Source organism: Geotrypetes seraphini, chromosome 1 (genome assembly GCF_902459505.1).
Source record: "Geotrypetes seraphini chromosome 1, aGeoSer1.1, whole genome shotgun sequence".
Classification (NCBI taxonomy): Eukaryota; Metazoa; Chordata; class Amphibia; order Gymnophiona; family Dermophiidae; genus Geotrypetes; species Geotrypetes seraphini.
Window position 1 is genome coordinate 286,055,172 of NC_047084.1, and position 18,201 is coordinate 286,073,372.

An 18,201-nucleotide genomic window follows, 5' to 3' on the forward strand; every position below is an offset into this window, starting at 1 on the left:
TTTTAGAAAAAACAATTGCTTTTAGACCCTAATCCTACATGGCTTCTGGAAAAATAAATATGATCTCTCACCTTTTTGTGACACAATGTTTCCCAGCCGTACTGTACTTGCACCTGATGGGGAAAAAAATAGAAAAAGCAGAAAAGAATCCTACCAAAGCAATGCCCTGTTCTTAATTGGCTGAAGCGCCTATAAATCAAAAGTTCAGCTTTGGGATGAGGTAGAGTGGGGTGGGTAGGTGGGAATTAAACACTAAACAAAGACTTTCCTCAACTGCTATCTGTGCCCTAATCTGATCTTATCTTATGCTCTGAAATACAACGTAAAATACTAATCTAGACTAAAACACTTTTTTTAATATAAAAAGCCTAGCAGAGAATCTAAAGGGCCAGTGTCTGCCATGCCCCAAGCACAGGTTGCAATAGTCTTTCTCTAGTCAGGTATCATGGTCTGGTCTCAACCAGACCCCAGAACAAAGCCCACATATACAGGCTTTCTCACAGCCCCTTTGCTTCTCAACCCACAACTAGGGGAGATGTAGTTTCACACACAGTCTTGCCTTCAGCCTTTTGCACTTAACATCAAAGTCTTTAAATAAATAAGATGTCTCACATTGCCAGTCTTTCTCACAATCACTTGAGGGCTACTCTGCTTCCCAGTGATTTTCCTTAGCCCATGGCTAGGAAAGATCTCTCCTTCTTGGAGAACTCTTGTCTCAGGACCTCCCACTCTAGGGCATATGAACTCCTCACTGCATGAGTCCGCCCTCCATGACACAGCAGGTTATCCCCACCTCCCGTAAGGTAGCCTACTTGTAACCCCTATGAGCTAGCGCCCCCTGCCATCCAGTGGTATAATTGCTGTATTAGTGAGCTATTGCCTACTGCGGTATAGTGGTGTAATTGCAGTATATTAGTGAGGGCCTCACAAATAAACACAGAAACATCGCAGTTAGATGCACATACATTTGTAGTGGTTGGGAAGAAAGCCTTAAGTCCTGTTCTACATGCTTTCCACAGTTGTTGATTTGAATAACTGAATATTATTTCATAATCTATTACGTTTAATTTCACCATGGTTTTAACTTAATATACTTGTTTGTACAGTCTGATTTAAAAAGTTAAAAAAAAAAATTGTTGGAATGATGTGAATATAAAATATGTTGATGTACAATTTGATCTGAGAATAAAACTAGACCCAGATCATCAATAAAAGTACTCTGCTTAGGATAAACATATGAATCTGTGTACAAGAAGAAACCTCCAATATCAGAGGACTGGTTTTGGTTTTATTTTTAAAGTTCCTGATATAAATAAGGATTTTAGTATAAAAACTATGTATAACACATTTTTAACCTTGCTTATTGAGGATAATTTATTAATTTCACTTTTTCAAGGGCCAACACAGTATTGAGGCTTCGTTTCAATCATTTTGCTACGGAATGCAGTTGGGACCACTTATATGTGTTTGATGGAGACTCAATTTATGCCCCTTTAGTGGCGGCCTTTAGGTAAGAATCAGACTGATTTATTAATTTGTTTGTTGCTTTGTAAAATTTTGTTGGATTGATGTGCAGGATTATTAATGTAAATCATAATGAAACATGTTTGTTATACGTAAGACTAATATTGTTTTTTTCCCCAGCTTTGATCATGTCTAGTAAATCAGCAGTCAGCTGTTTTTATGTTTGATTCTCTAGGCAGTCACTAAGCTTTCTTAACTGTTTATGCAGCAATTAGTGCATGCTAACAGTTGACATAGGCCTAGATTCACAAAATTTACCAATCATGTAATGATGGTCACAAAATCAATTTTACTGGTTTTGTGATCGTTCGTGTTCCCCAACTCGATTCACTAAACTGCTGTCCGATGAATCTCCTCTCTGATCTGATCCACCCATGCAAATTAGTAAAGCCCCATGCAAAATAGCCAAGCGATTGATGCACTAACAATTGCTTGGCTATTTTGAATCTGGTTTTACTATCCTAAAACCTGGAGAGGTTTTACCCCCCAAAAAAATTTTTTTTAATGGCACAGATATTTTGCGTGTATTACACAAGTAAAATAACTGCCCATTAAAAAAAAAAGAACCCCTCCCCCACTGCTGCCAACAGCTCCCCGAGACAAATACGGCCCCCGACAAACGCCCACTCCCTCCTGCAGGAGGGATGTCAACTCTTTCCTGCCGGAAAATACCTTCCCCCCACCCCTGAAGAAACCCGGCAGGAGGGATGCCCATTCTCTCCTGCCATCAGCCTTCCCCTCCCGTACCTTTTACATTGGGAGCAGGAGGGATGCCTCCTGCTCCTCTGGCTCCTCCTATGCACTGAGGGCCTTAGGCCCCGCCCTGGTGCATCATGTGATGCATGGGGAGGGCCCTAAGGCCCTGATTGGCTTGGGTTTCACCCATGGGAGGAGCCTGAGGAAGTCACTGATTGGCCATTAAATCAGAGGGAGGAGCCGAGGCCCTGATTGGCTTAGATGCCATCACATAATGCACCAAGGAGAAAAGGCCTGCTATTTGGATTGATGGGCCTGGAAGTTAGACAGATTGTGCTTCCCTCCTGTTTTCAACTTAAAAAAAAAAGTGTGAGGGTGGGGTTCAGGGGGCCTCCCTCTTGCCATTTCGCTGTCAGAGGGGAGGGGAGGTGATCAGCATGGCAGGAGGGACTGGGCATATAAAATCTGAGCTATGGTAGCATTTGTGACTCTTGTGTTCTACTCACATTGAGGATATTTGTAATGCATCTACTTGGTCTAATTTTAGAAAAGTGCACCACCTCACCATCACGAATTTTGATGAAACTTTGTATACTGAATCTTACATGACCCAAATGACCCAAACAAATTCTGGTAAAGTTTAAGATCTGCCAGTAGAATACTTGTGGATATATAGCCCTTTGGTTGATACCATACCATGACCATGTACGGTATCCCTGCCCAATTTTGAAATCTTTGAGTCAAAATATTTCCTTGGCCATTGAAACTAAACAAATGAAACTTGGCAATCTTATACAACTTTTTACGATCTAATCAATGGAACTAATGCGTATTTTCATTTTTTGAAACTGATGTATGAAAAAGTTTCAAAGCTGGCCGAAAAATGGACCATGCTAAAAAACTTTAAAGTTTATCTTTCTGTGTCTCCTGTAATAATGAAGCTATCCCCGTAAAATTGTCTGTCATTTTGTGACATGACTTTGTTTTCAAATATACAATTTCACTTTATACGCTAATCTTGTTACTTTATAATTTCAGTTAAAGTTTGTGTTTTTTCAAAAAATGTCAAAAATTGGGTATTTTTAACCAGCTTTTACGTTTTCAACCTTTTTATACCCGTGGACTGGCAGAAATAAAAGAATTATTTTGTGGACCGGCAAACTACTAGGACTAAAATTTTAAAACCCCGTTTCCGCGAGCTCGGTCACCTCAGTAACTATAGAAAAATAGACAAATATAGTGCAAAATATAGACAGCAGATATAAATTCTCAAAACTGACACGTTTTAATCACTAAATTGAAAATAAAATAATTTTTCCTGTCTGGTGATTTTATGAGTCTCTGGTTGCGTTTCCTTCTGTCTGTGTATCCTTTCTTTCATTTCTTTCTTTCTACACTCAGGCCCAAGAATTGTCCCTTTCTATTCCCTCCCTCTTTCCTTCCTATGTCCTTAGTGCCCCTGGTGCCTCCTTCCTATGTCCTTAGTGCCCCCGGTGCCTCCTTCCCATGTCTTTAGTGCCCCCGGCGCCCCCTTCCCATGTCTTTAGTGCCCCCGGTGCCTCCTTCCCATGTCTTTAGTGCCCCCGGTGCCTCCTTCCCAAGTCTTTAGGGTCCCCGGTGCCTCCTTCCCAAGTCTTTAGTGCCCCCGGTGCCTCCTTCCCAAGGAGAGGACATTCTGGGCCAGCCAGGCAGCGATTGGCTGGCCCAGAACATCCTCTCCGACGTCAGAATTGTCGTCGGAAAGAAGACTTCCTGTCAGCTTTAGCAGCAGCGGCAGGGCAGTAAGAAAAGGGGACCCGGGGAAAGGAAGGAGGGAGGGACAAGAAATGATCGCTTGTCCCGTTGTCCCCGAGCACAGCTTTGGGACGCTGTCCCGAAGCTGTGTGTGGGGACAATGGGACAGGTGGTCTGAAAACGGTCCTATGGTCACTTTAATCTTGCCAGCCCTGTGCGGACCGGCATTGGTCTGCGGACTGGCGGTTGAAGAACAGTGTATTAGAGTATGTTTCAGACCCCCTGAAAAAGTTGGTTTTGTTTTTCAACTCAAGCAAACAGTGCCTGAAAATGAGTCAAAAGTCATTGAATTTTCCATAGTAATGGCATAATTAACATTGACATATAGTTAGCTCTTCAAGTTATAAACTGTTTTGCATTTTTTATGAGGAAAATATTTGATTGCATTGGTCCATAGTGGCATTGCCGCAACCTCATCACCATAGAGGTCATGCCCAGCAACTGTGCAATACCAGCCACAGGTGGGTCTCTTAGTTCATGTTCCCAAGCCTGTAAGTTTTGGTTTCTTCACCGAGGTTCCAAAGCATTCAGTAGATGTCTGTCTGGTTCCTAAGCCAATGATTGGGCAGCTTAACCTAGGTTGGTTATCTTCTATTGGTTACCAAGCTGAAATTCTGACTGTTTTTATTATTCATTCATTGCATTTTATTGAATTTATACACCACAGGAATGTGTTTGCTAGGTTGGGGAGGAGGAAGGAGAAATAGCATTACTGATACATGAATATAAGCCTTTGGTTTATATTTAAGTCAACCTTTATTCCTCTTTTGAGGGGAAAAACGGTTACCTTGGTTTATATTCAGATGAGTTTTTATTAAGGCTGCAGTTTTAGTGGGTTAATAATGCAATAAATCTTTTAACACCGATTTAATAAAATTAATTGTGATTAACGTGATTACCTTTTCTGTGTAGGGACCCGCTGCTTCTCTGGGTTTGACTGAGACTGCAGTGCCTGTGCTGCTGCTGATACTCTCTAACTCCAGAAAAAGGAAGTTATATTGAAGAGCTTGATGTAACTTCCTGTTTCTGGGTCACAGCCATGCTGATGCTGACACTGCAGCTTCTTTCAGACCCAAACAGGTTGATACGTATACTGTGGGTTCTTTCATACCTGAAGAAGTGATGGATTCCGATGTAGAGGAGGTAATTCTGTGGGAGCAAGGAAGGAGAGAGTTGCTCGGTGGGAGGTGGTTGGTACCTTGAAGGGGGAAAGGAGAGATAGAGGTGATGAATGGAGCAAGGCAAGGAAAGGGAAAGAAGCACTGGACTAAGGAAAAGGAGGGAGCGAGGCACTGTATTTATTTTATTTATTTATTTATTTATATACCGCCTATTAATTGTCTAAGTGGTTTACATTCACTGTCCCAGTGAACTACTATAGCGGTGATAGAATGAGCAAGGAGGAAGAGAGGTACTCATGCATGGGGGGCATGGAGGAGGAAAGAAGTGCTGGACTTGGGGGGCAAGAGGTACAGTATCAGGGGAGGAAGAAAGGAGGGGGGGAAGGAGGGAAAGAGATGCTTAACTTGGAGAGAGAAGAGAGAGATCCAGTCAGGGGATTGAGAATGAGAAGAGAGAAACTGGATGCACAGAGGTAGGGAAAGAGATACTGGATATGAGGGGTGAGGGGGAGGAATAAAAGAGGGGAGACACTGTCCTGGAGGTAAGAGAAAAGAGACCAGGACAGAGCTGAAAGAGTGAGTACAGAGAAAGGAGATTGGGGACTGGTAGTAGATGAAAGATAGAGCGGAAACTACAGATAAACAAGTGGTTTATGCTTTGTCAGGATTTTTTTTTGTGTTTGTGTGTTGTATTTTCCTTAAAAATATCTTAATATTAATTGTAATTAAAATTTGTAATCTTCCTGCAGTCCTAGTATTTTATATTCAAGTATACTGTATATGGTAAGCGCTGTCAACTGCCTCTTAAAAAGATTTGTGTTAAGAGGAAAGCCTGAACTCAGTAATAGAGAATGACATTGGGACAAATTTTTCCCTGTCCCCGCGGGAACTCATTTTCCCGTCCATGAGAATTCTTTTCCTATATCTGCCCCATTCCTGCAAGCTTCGTCTTCATCTGCACAAGCCTCAAACACTTCAAAATCATAAGGCTTGTATGGTTAAGGCAGAGCTTACAGGAATGGGACAAGCAGTGACAAAACTCACAGGGACGGGACAGGGAAATTGAGTTCCCTGGCTCCGATTGTCTTCTGATAACTTGCTTGCCAGGGTCTCCTTCTTTCTTCTTTCTCCGTGCTAACCATCCATCTTCTATCTCTGTCCTCCCTTTCTGTTTCCCTTCCCTCCCCCGGAGGTCTGGTATCTTTCCTTTTTTTCGTCTCCATCCACAGATCCACCTTTTCTGAATTACCCATTCATCCCTCATCTCTCTCTCTTTCTCCACCATCCCCGGGTCCACCATGTCTCCCTTTCTTTTCCCAACTACCCTCCTATCCAGTATCTCTATCCCCCCTCCACACCATAATTGTGTCTAACTTCTCTTCCTTTCTGTTCCTTCCCTCCCTAAATCCCATTGTCCACCATCTCTTTCCCTCTCATATTTTTAGATCCTTATTTCTTCTATCCTTCCCCCATCTCCCCTCTCCATGATCTCCTCCACCAAGTTCATTTCTCCCATCTATCTTCTCCCCATCTCTCCTCCAGTCCACCAACTCCCCATCTCCCCTCTCCCCTCTCCCTCCATCTACCTTTTTTATTTTTTTATGGCACTCCTAAGCCCCAACCACCACCACACCCCTGCACCTTTCCTAAAGAGAGTCCGGAAGAGGTCTGCTGGAGGCGGTAGCGATCCACTCCTGCCACTACTCCTTGCGTCTTCTCTCCACTGCACCCACCCTCAGTGAAAACTTCCTGTTTCTGTTTGGGCGGCTGAATGGAGAGAAGACGCCCGGAGTAGCTGCAGGGTAGTGAATTGTATTTGCTACCGCCGCTTTTGCCTGGCCAGGGAGGAGAGGACAGAGCCTTGCTGCTGGGAAGGAGAGAGTCTTGCTGCCCTGATCTGCACCAGAGAGCCGTTCAGTATTTCCCTCTCCCTCTGCCACTGAAGTCCTTGCTTCGATGTAACTTTCGGTTTTGCAAAACCGGAAGTTACATCGAAGCAAGGACTCTGGTGGCAGAGGGAAATACTGAACGGCTCTCTGGTGCAGATTGGGACAGCAAGGCTCTCTCCTCTCCTCCCTGGCCAGGCAAAAGCGGCGGTAGCAAGGGGGCCAACGAATCGGTAAGTCCGATTTTTTTCAATAACAAAACAGATTCGAATCTATTCACCCAAAGTGAATCGGAGAATCGATTTGAATCGCGAATCGGGCAGCACTAGTGAGGAGAGGTAAGAGAGATCCAATCATAATGGGGGAGAAGGTGAGAGTAGAGGACAGCAATGCTGGTTATCATGGGGAAGCAGGATGGAGGAGAGAAATGGTTCCTCTATTAATAGCACACCATAGACTTCAGAAAATCTGTTGTTCCTAATAATAGCCTGGGAGATGATTAGAGAGAATGGTATGTGATCCCTGGAGGTATAGACCTAATCTTATTCCTTTTTTTCCCCTTTCAGTGGCCTCATTGTCCCTGACCGAGGAGGTAATGAGACAGTTCCAGAAGTTGTAACCACCTCTGGCTATACCTTACTGCATTTTTTCAGTGATGCTGCCTATAATTTGACAGGTTTTAACATCACTTATAAGTAAGTCTGTTCAATTATTTTAATGGAAAGCTTGGCAAATGTCTCTTTAGCGAACAGAATTTCCAGTGCAATAATGATGTGGTGAACCAAGGTCTTCCATCTGCTCCTGCGAGTCCATTGCAGGAGATACTGATCGTTTTCAGTACCTCCTCATTCTCCTTGCTCTCTGCTTCCCCTAGTCAGTGAGCCTGCTGAAACAACTTTGATATGCTCTATTCCCTTCTTTGTTTTTTTTACAATTTTTGTGTGGGACTTCATGTTCCAGTAAAGCTCTGGTGACTGCCTAGCCTGCATGAGAGGAGCAGATTTTGGTCTGCAGCTGACAGGTGGATCCTGCGAGGACCTGCTCAGCCAGCCTGCTTGAACTGTGGAGCTTGGGGTTTTCCCCTACTGTTTGGCTTACTCCTTGACTTTATCGGGAGTGCTAGAGCAGGCTGTATGGGTACCAATTGTGTCAGCTGCACTTTCCTCCCCCTCTTTGCAGTGTTTGGATCCTGGTCCTAGGAGCTGTCCCTGTGCCAGGAGGCGATGCGGCTCTGGGATTGGGCCATCCGCCGCAACATTCCTTCGAGCGGTCTACATTCAGGGCCAGCACAATGTCTGGCGGACAAGTTGAGTCATCTTCTGCAGCCTCACGAATGGTCCATCCATTCCTTGACCCTGCGTCAGGTATTTGCTTGTTGGGGGACTCCGGATGTCGATCTGTTCGTGTCCCCCCACAATCACAAGTTACCCCGCTTCTGCTCCAGGTCTACACCCCTCTCAGACTCAAGGCGGATGCTTTCCTGCTGGATTGGACGAACCTGTTTCTGTATGCGTTCCCTCCATTCGCTCTGATTCTGAAAACTCTCGTCAGGCTCAAGTCCACGAGTGCCACCATGATTCTGATAGCTCCTCGGTGGCCCTGACAGCCTTGGTTCTCCCTCCTGTTACAACTCAGTTCCGGGGAGCCTCTTCTTCTGCCTGTTTTTCCTTCACTGCTTACGCAGAGTCGGGGTTCTCTACTTCATCCCAACCTACAGTCTCTACACTTAATGGCTTGGTTCCTCAAGACTTGATGCCCTCGTTCCAGTTCTCCCAGTCTGCTGGATGTCCTGGAGGTGTCTCGGAAGGAGTCCACTCGCCAATGTTACCATCAGAAGTGGACCCATTTTTCTTCCTGGTGTGCTACTAGACAACAGAAGCCGCTGTCTGCCTCCTTGTCTGCTGTCCTGGACTATCTGTTACACTTATCTGGCGCTGGACTCAAGTCCTCCTCTGTTCGAGTCTACCTTAGTGCCATTGCCGCTTTTCATCAGCCGATTGACAGGAAGCCTATCTCTGTTCATCCTGTGGTTTCTCGCTTCATGAAAGGCCTTTTCCACGTTCATCCGCCCCTTAAACCTCTTCCGGTGTTTTGGGATCTTAATGTGGTCCTTACTCGCTTAATGAAACCCCTGTTCGAGCCGCTAGCGTGGGCTCACTTGAAGTATCTTACTTGGAAGGTTATGTTTCTTATTGCTCTCACTTTTGCCTGTCGGGTCAGTGAGCTTCAAGCCTTGGTAGTGGACCTTCCTTTCACTGTCTTTCATCATGATAAGGTGGTTCTCCGTACCCATCCTAAGTTCTTGCCTAAGGTTGTTTCTGAGTTTCACATCAACCAATCCTTTGTTCTCCCTGTTCTCAACTGCCGGGTGCCTGTACGCATCCCGCACGTAGGCGGACTCTCGCTGCACAAGCGAGCTGTCTCGGAGGGAAGACTCAGACGCTGCCGTTGGCCCCAATCCACACGCTGGCCCTGTGCACTGCCTGGAACCCGAGGCTGGGTGGAACAGCAGCCTGCTGCCAACACCACCGCAGACCAAGAGCCCAAGACTGTTGCCGCACTGCTATACACCCGGCAGGAAATTTAAGTGCGTCTATCTTGCGGACTGGCAGAAATCTTCTGTGGACCGTCACCGGTCCGTGGACTGGCAGTTGAAGAACACTGCTCGCCGCCGCCGCCAAACTGTGCAACATAGTAGGTAAAAGCACTATGCCTGACAGTATGACACAGGACCTACTACTATTGGAACAATGGTCATCGACTTGGCAGCTCAACTTCAATGCTAAAAAATGTAAAGTGATGCACCTGGGTAAAAGAAATCTATGCAGGACTTACACGTTAAATGGTGAGACTTTAGCTAGGACCACGGAAGAACGGGATTTAGGAGTAATCATTAGTGATGACATGAAAACTGCCAATCAAGTGGAAAAGGCTTCCTCCAAGGCAAGGCAAATGATGTGTTGCATCCGTAGAGGTTTTAACAGCAGGATGCCAGAAGTCATAATGCCACTGTACAGATCCATGGTGAGACCTCATTTGGAATATTGTGTTCAATTCTGGAGACCACATTACCGGAAAGATGTGCTGAGAATAGAGTCAGTTCAGCAGATGGCCATCAGGATGGTCTCGGGGCTCAAGGATCTCCCATATGAAGTAAGGCTGAATAAATTGCAGCTGTACTCACTTGAGGAACGAAGAGAGACATGATTGAGACATTTAAATATATCACGGGCCGTATCGAGGTGGAAGAGGATATCTTCCGTCTTATAGGACCTTCGTCCACCAGAGGGCATCCGCTGAAAATTAGGGGAGGAAAATTTCATGGTGACTTAAGAAAGTATTTCTTCACCGAGAGGGTGGTCGATCATTAGAACGAACTCCTACTGCAGGTGATTGAGGCAAACAGCGTGGCAGATTTTAAAAATAAATGGGATATTCACGTGGGATCTCTAATGATGTAAAGGCAGGGGGTGGTGAACAAATTCAAAGCGAAGGGTCACTAGAGTGGGCAGACTTGATGGGCTTTGGCCCTTTTCTGCCGTCATTTTTCTATGTTTCTATGTTCCTGGAACCAGCCCTGTGAGTTGTTGATTCGCTGATTGTCTGCCTTTACAAGTAGTGGTAAGCTGGATTGCTTTCTGATTTACTGACCAGTCTTTTTAAGAGTTCTTCCAAATATGTTTAACACTTTGTCTTGGGGGTCCCTAGTCCCATTGCCCCCTTCTGTCAGTGCAGGCTGTATCTCCTTATAGCACTGTTTTTTTTTGTTGTTGTTGTTCAGGTTCCTAATGTTTAAAAAACCTGGTTCAATTGTTTGATTGTTCTAAATTACATGGTATAAACAGATTAGACTTATTGGTCATGGAGTATCCCCCTTCCCCTCTCTTTTTTGCCTTTGTCACAAACTGGATTCCTGGGGGGCAGTCCCTGAGATAAGAGGGAGGAGCTCAAAGCATTGTATAATTGAGGCTTTCTACAATCTGTCTGGTGACCATAGGAGAGTAACTCACTAGTCTAGGAAATTGAGCATGGATTTACAAGAAAGAAGATTAACAAATGTAAGAACCTAATCTTTTGTTCTGTTGATCTGAAAGGTATTTTACTGCTTTTGTAATGAGACTGATAGTATCAGAACTTGATCTTAAAGGTTCATACTCATACTGCAAATATAATCGGATGTAATTTTCATTTCTTAGTTTTATGGTATACAGTGGATTGACATTCAAAATCCTACAACTTTAAATCTTGAAAAATAGCACATGTATGAACAAACCTCAATTTTTCAAGCAAAGTAAAAATTGAAAGCTGTTCTAAGATAGACCTCTGTTTTCTATGGGTGTACACCCTGAAAATTTTATTTTGTATTTTTTCCCATATCATTTACAGCAGTGTTTCAGAAATGTGTCCTGGAATACCTCCTTGCTAGTCAGGTACACGAGTCGATGGTACTTAACAACAAGAAGAAGTCAGGTTTTCAGGATATGCATAAAATAAATTTTACAAACAAAGGAGGCAGTGTATGCATATGAATCTCATGCATATTTATTGTAGATATCCTGAAAACCTGACTGGCAAGGATATATTCCAGAACCGATTCAGGAAACTCTGGTTTATAGGCAATGTTTTGTTCTGTTTTTGTTTGTTTAAATACTGTAAGGAGTGTGCACACTTAACAACATGCATATTATTAACAGATAAAAGAAAACCTGAAATTCTTGTTTTGGAAAAGAAAAGATAAAATGATAGGGGAAATGCCAGTAACATTTCCCACATTATACATATCAATATCTATATATATATATATATATATATCCCTACTGTTCATATTCTTAAACAACCCTTTGTCTTTCTTGTCTTTGAAGTATTAACACATGTCCTAATAATTGTTCTGGCCGGGGAGAATGTATTCACAATAATAGCAGTGGTGTTTATTGTGAGTGCTCAGAACACTGGAGAGGAGAGACATGTGATATTCCTTATTGCATGGAGAATTGTGGGGATTCAGATCGAGGCTTCTGCAACAATACAGTTGGTTGCATGTGTTCTGATGGCTGGCAGGGTGAGTAGTACCATAAATGTTTGTTCATATTAGTTTTGTTGCGCCTTATCATTATCCTCTAAGATTTGGTGTTGAAGTTTTGATGAAATTTAATTGGCTAAAAACATGAGCTCTCAGTACTTGCAGAGTAGTTTTCATGTCTGTCTGTGCCTATTAAGGACAAAGTAAGATAAGCCATTATCCCAGGACAAGCAGGCAGGTATTCTCACTAATGGGTGACGTGATCCAATGGAGCCCCGATGCGGACGCCTCACAAGCAATCTTGCTTGAAGAAAACTCAAAGTTTCTTTGCCTTGGCGATCTACCGGGCCGATCAGCCTTCCTCTCCCCGACGTCAATTCTGCCGTCGGAGGGGAAGTTCGGGCCAGCCAATCGCTGCCTGGCTGGGCGGAACTTCCTCTTCGACGGCAGAATTGACGTCGGGGAGAGGAATGCTGGTCGGCCCGACGCAGGGAAGCAGAAAGAGCTTGGGGCGGCGGTGGTTTTGGGGCCTGTTACCCTATGGCAGCGGTGGCAGTAGCTTTGGGGCCTGTTCCCCGATGGTGGTAGCAGTGGCTTGGTAGAGAGCAGGGAGAAAGAAAGAAAGGGGGCAGGCAGGGAGACAGAAGGGAAACAGAAAAAAAGAAAGGGGGCATGAAGAGAGATAGAAAGGGAGGCAGGGAGAGAGGAAGAAAAAGTTGGGGGAGGGAATGAGGTCTGGAGGAGAGAAAGCATACAGGCTGAAAGAAGGGAAGAAATATTGGATGCACAGTCAGAAGAAGAAAGTGCAACCAGAGACTCATGAAATCACCAGACAACAAAGGTAGGAAAAATGATTTTATTTTCAATTTAGTGATCAAAATGTGTCTGAATTTATATCTGCACCGTGGGTTCCCTTTTACTAAACCACAATAGCGGTTTTAAGCGCAGGGAGCTTATGAGTGTCGAGAGCAGTGCTGGGCATTCAGCACAGCTCCCTGTGCTAAAAACTGCTATTGTGGTTTAGTAAAAAGGGAGGAGGGTATATTTGTCTATTTTTGTATGGTTGTTATTGAGGTGACAGTACATGGTCATCTGCCTTGACCTCTTTGAAAAAAAGCCGGAATAGGAATAATAATTAACATTTTCTCAGCGTACAGTGTGCGTTGTGTTTTTTTTTTAATTTTATTGTTGGTAGATCATTTTGACTTGGTCATTTTAAAAATAGCTCACAAGCCCAAAAAGTGTGGGCACCCCTGCCTTAAAGGACGGAGTGAATCTATTAATACATCCTTTTAACGGGCAGCTTAATGAAAAATACACCTGAAATAAAACCATTTTTTTTCCTGGCTCCTGTCGCTCTCCACACTTTTTCTTTATTTTCCAAAGTGTACAAACTACTTTCACCTATAGAACAGGAAGCTTATTTGTCTTGTCACGGAAAATATATCCTAAATTATTTCCTAATTCTGGAGAGCTAGTGCTGAGCCAGTCCTGCATCTACTACAACAATCACATAGGGCAAAAAGCGTGCTTGCTAAGCTACAGAAGCTCTAAGTAAACCCATATAGTATATAAATAAACCTATCCTCTCTCCCAGATCTGCTGGAATATTCAATGAATACCAGCCCTTATGTTTAATAATTAGGGCTATGCTGTATACTCCACCCTCCTCTAGAGCCTATACTGATCTGTAAATTGACTCCCTGTACTCTACAGTATCTTAATTTAATTGTAATTTCACTATCTACCTTTATAGATTATATTTTAAAACTCTTCAACTGGCTAATGCTGTAACTTTATAACTCTTGCTAAGTATGTATAACATCACCATGATTGATTTATGACATCACCATTCCTCACAGCTGACTGGGGAATCCTTTCCAGGCAGTGATAGACCGGGTCAACCAGTCGTGGGACTCACTTTAAGCGCGCTGATGGATTCCAAAGGAAAAGCCCCAAGATGACCTCTTATACTATTTTATCCTATCTCACACTGTTAGTTTCTGCAGTAAACAACAGATGTTTCACTTATCTCCTAGCTGGAATATTAGTTCTTTCACATGCCCACCAGATTCCCACAAGTCTGCACCTGGGAAATGCCATCTCCTATCACAATATCCTGAGATTCACAGTTCTTTCGCAAATCCTGGCTTCTGGAAATGGCTTCACAAAGGGACTGTACCAGAATTCTAAATGATGAAACATCAAAATATGCCTTAATGGATCGAAGCTTCCAGAGGGTAAAGAAACCTATTCTAACCAAAGAATCCACCTGGTTCTTCATAGTCAAACCCTGATCTAGTATTATACCCAAAATCTTAATGGTAGATTGGACAGGATAGCTGAATTTATTTATGATCAAAGATGTTTTAGTATCATATGGGTGTGGAGAAGCTACAAAAAAACCTTTGATTTTCTTGAGTTAAGCTTTAATTTGAATTCAGTCATCTACTGTTTCATTAAACCTAATACTTCTGTTGCCATAGGGATGACTTCTGAAAGAGAATTAACAAATGGAATGATGATCGTAAAATTATCTGCATAACTAAACAGTTTTATCCCCAATTGAGACAATTGCACACCCAGTGATAACATATAAACATTAAAAAGTCAGTCCAGTTGTGGTAAGCCAGTGTTCAAGGTCTCAACTGCCAAACGGATCTGCATGGCCACTTTATCATATGTCACTTGTGGAAAGCAGCCACCGGTTTCTCTCAAGGTGTACTCAACCAGGAATGTCGCAGCTTTATGAGCTCGGGTGGCTACTTGGTTTTATCATCATATCTTTACAAGGTTTTACAGAGTGGATGTGACGATTCAAGGATTCTAACATTGAGATCTTCAAGGGAACATCACGCTATGATTCTTCTTCCGCTGGTGCAAATCTTCAACTCAAACTCAATAGGTTTTTCCAAAAGGAGTTCAGGGACACAAATTGCAATTGATACCCGTGCTTACATTGCCTCTCTTGGTACCGGCCCAGCCTAAGCATAGCACTTCGAAGTCACATGGTATAGATACCCCCACTCTGCTTTCTATCAACGCTCTTCCAGTAGACATCGATGCTCCCCATCAAAAACTTGAAAGAATACTTCTCAACACTCTGAATCCCAAAACATCTGGGATTCTATTTATGCTTTCTGACCTATTTTCATGCATATTGCTGAGAACACTGAGTGCGAGTCTGAGTCTACATTATCTGCTCCAGGATCCTATGGTTCCATTGTATCCCTCTTCTCCTCCTTTTTTCCTTCAGTATGTTAGATGCCTCAGGAAAACTCTATAATGGTCAGAGCACAGATCCTTGATTGCAATAAACTTCTTCAGTTCCACCTGTACTGAATGCATTCTTTAAGAACCGGAAGACTCTTCTTTCCCTTACTGTTGCTCCTAGCATATTTGTCTGTATTCAACCTTCAATTGAAAGTTTCCTGATTTCTAGCTCTAACATACTGAGCTTCTATGATTTAAAAGCAAACTAGATGCACATCTCCTTACGAGAGGCATAGAGGGATATGGGTGACTAAAATTACGCCAGGTGTACACCTGGCTGGGCCTCTGCATGTGCAGATCGCCTGACTTGATGGACCGAAGGGCTGATCCGGAGATGGCAGTTCTTATGTTTCTGGTCTGGATCGTTACTCTCCACTTTGAAACTGGAACTTTTACTCATAGTTTTCCGCTATGCATACTCGCATTCACAGCACCATTCAATACTATTTCAGGATTCCGCCATGGGTGTAGAGCCTGTAAGGTGGTAGTCCCTTTTTTGTGCACTATAACCATGACGTAAACGGGACATATTTTTCTGCTTAGTTTGGTCCCTATTAAGCATGGCATGACTCATCTGTTTGTTACTCCATCATGATCGTAAATTGTAGAATGGCTTAAGATGGATCGTCTATCCCATCCATCACAACTCTGCTATATTACATTAACATGATTCTAATGGAGGGATCCAATCTGGGTGTAGAGCCTGTTAAGTTGGATCCCCTCCCACATTTTTTCCATGATCAAAAAGAGCCACTATTGAGGTACAACCTTTCATGTGGATTGCCTTCTTTTTCTTGTCTGTTTCATCCATATTCTCCACTGATGCTTGATGATGGAGAATACTCCACTGAGGCTTGAAGATGGAGTATATAGATGGTTCTCTAATTCGGTTCCCTCAGCAGGATCGATCAGGTTCTTCAGTACAGAACATCTACCACTGTACCATCAATGCTAATATGGTACTCCAGGAGATATTCACACTATTCTTTTGGAATATCTTACCCTACTGTCCTTTTTCTAATGTCAAATGGACAATGTCCAAATCAACCTTCATCTCCATCTCCTTCTTTATTCTAAAGACCTTGGAGGCTTGGGACTGTCTGTAGGAGAAGAGGAGGCCAGTACATATCCTATTTAGGATGGTTTTTTATAAAAAATCTTTATTAGCCTAGACTTGTTCTTAAACCTTTCCTCGTCTATTCTGGGACATTCACTACCAGTTAACTCATTCACTACCAGCTAACTCATATCTTCCACATCTAAGCTACACCTTTTTTTTTGGCAAATATTAGTCCAAGGCTTCTGCTGAAAAGGGATGTATCTTTGTTAAAGTTTTCTTTTATTCCAAATTATATATTGCTCCCCTTGGGAGTGTTATTGTTTTCCACCTGTCTACTGCTATGCAGTATATCTAAGAACAGACACAAGAGACAAGAGTACCTGTCTGCACCATTGCTCAGTGGTCACATGCAGGGCTTTTTAAACTGACCCTCATCCAAATTCAAAATCAGCTCTCTTACTGAGTCATTCAAGTTCCCCACTAAACTACTGGAGGAGGGGCGAGCCTTTACAACACAATAAAATTCTGCTGAAATCTAATTTTCCCCATTTAAAGCCAAAAATCATCGTTCTATTATGTCCCTTCTGGATTCAGTACACTAGGTGTTCATTCCCTTTCCGCAGAAATCCGAACACTTTTTTGAGCACGTTCCTCCCACCTAAAGAGAGGGAGATAGAGCCCCCTCTAGTTTCAATTAGAGAATGACATGGGGACCCATTTTTCTGTGTACTCGCGGGAACTCATTTTCTCATTCCAGCAAATTATTTTCCTGTCCCTGCCCCATTCCTGTAAGCTCTGTCCTCATTTGCACAAGCCTCAAACACTTTAAAATCATAAGTGTTTGAGGCTTGTGCGGTTAAGGCAGAGCTTACAAGAACGGGGCAGGGACAGGAATAGCGACAAAACTCATGGAGAAATTGAGTTCCTGGGATGGGGACAAATTTGTCCCCTTGTCATTCTCTAGCTTCAGTTTCTGCAAGCAATCTGTGCAGAAGTCTTTTGGATATGCTCTGCATATATTTCTTATTTTTTCGCTTAAAGTTCTTTTTTTTGGTGGCTTCAGTGCAGTGAGACCCCATGCGTTGTCCTCTGCTGGAGGAAAGGGTGCAGTCTTGTGAAGCTGGACTGCTGCTTCACAGAGAAGCTTTGGTGAATCTGAGGAGCCAACCTGCTTGTAACACCCTTCTCAGACTGGGTCCCATTCCCCTGGGAGTTTGCTGGCTCTCTGACTCTGTTAGGGCTTTAAGCCCTGGCTGTATGCATCCTGAGTAAATTTCCCTCCAGGTTTCAGGGCAAAGGCTATATTTTTCCGCCCCCAGTTGCGTCGCGTGGAGTAGTTTCTTGGGGGTGGAGATTACAGTCCGACTGACAGTCCAAAAATCTTCAAGTCTAGTCGTTTTGGTGCTGTTCTGAGGCAGAAAACCCTTTTCTCCATTCTGTTGCAGTTTAAACAGAGCTGGCAGGCAGGTTGCATTTCCAGCCCTTGGTCGTGTGGAGAGTTTCCGTGGGGGTGGTGGTTACAGTTGGTGTCCGTCTGACTGGTAGTCCAAAGATCTTTAAGTTTGGTCATTTGGAGCAGTTTCGGAGGCAGAAAATTATTTTCCTCCTTTCAGCTGCAGTGTAACATTGCTGACAGGCAGTCACTTCACAGATTGTAAGTACACCTCCATTATTTCCTATGGGAGCTTCAGGGGTGATCTGTAGGATCACACCTAAAGCTCCCATGCATTCTTTGGAGTTTCTGAGGGTAGGGTTCAGGTCTCCCACCTCCCCAAACCCCAAATTGCTATTTTTTATTTTCAGATTTTTCTTTATTTTTTGCCATTT

At 43.4% G+C, this 18,201-nt stretch overlaps 1 protein-coding gene across 1 annotated transcript in view; it reads left to right on the forward strand.

Annotated features, from left to right (window-relative positions):
- ATRN (attractin) overlaps positions 1-18,201 on the forward strand; it is a 333,522-nt gene that overhangs the window by 48,924 nt on the left and 266,397 nt on the right. Inside the window, exons 3-5 of the mRNA XM_033953188.1 lie at positions 1,397-1,510; positions 7,588-7,716; positions 11,884-12,080. Of these exons, the coding sequence (XP_033809079.1) occupies positions 1,397-1,510; positions 7,588-7,716; positions 11,884-12,080 (440 nt within the window). The remainder of the gene's footprint in view (positions 1-1,396; positions 1,511-7,587; positions 7,717-11,883; positions 12,081-18,201) is intronic.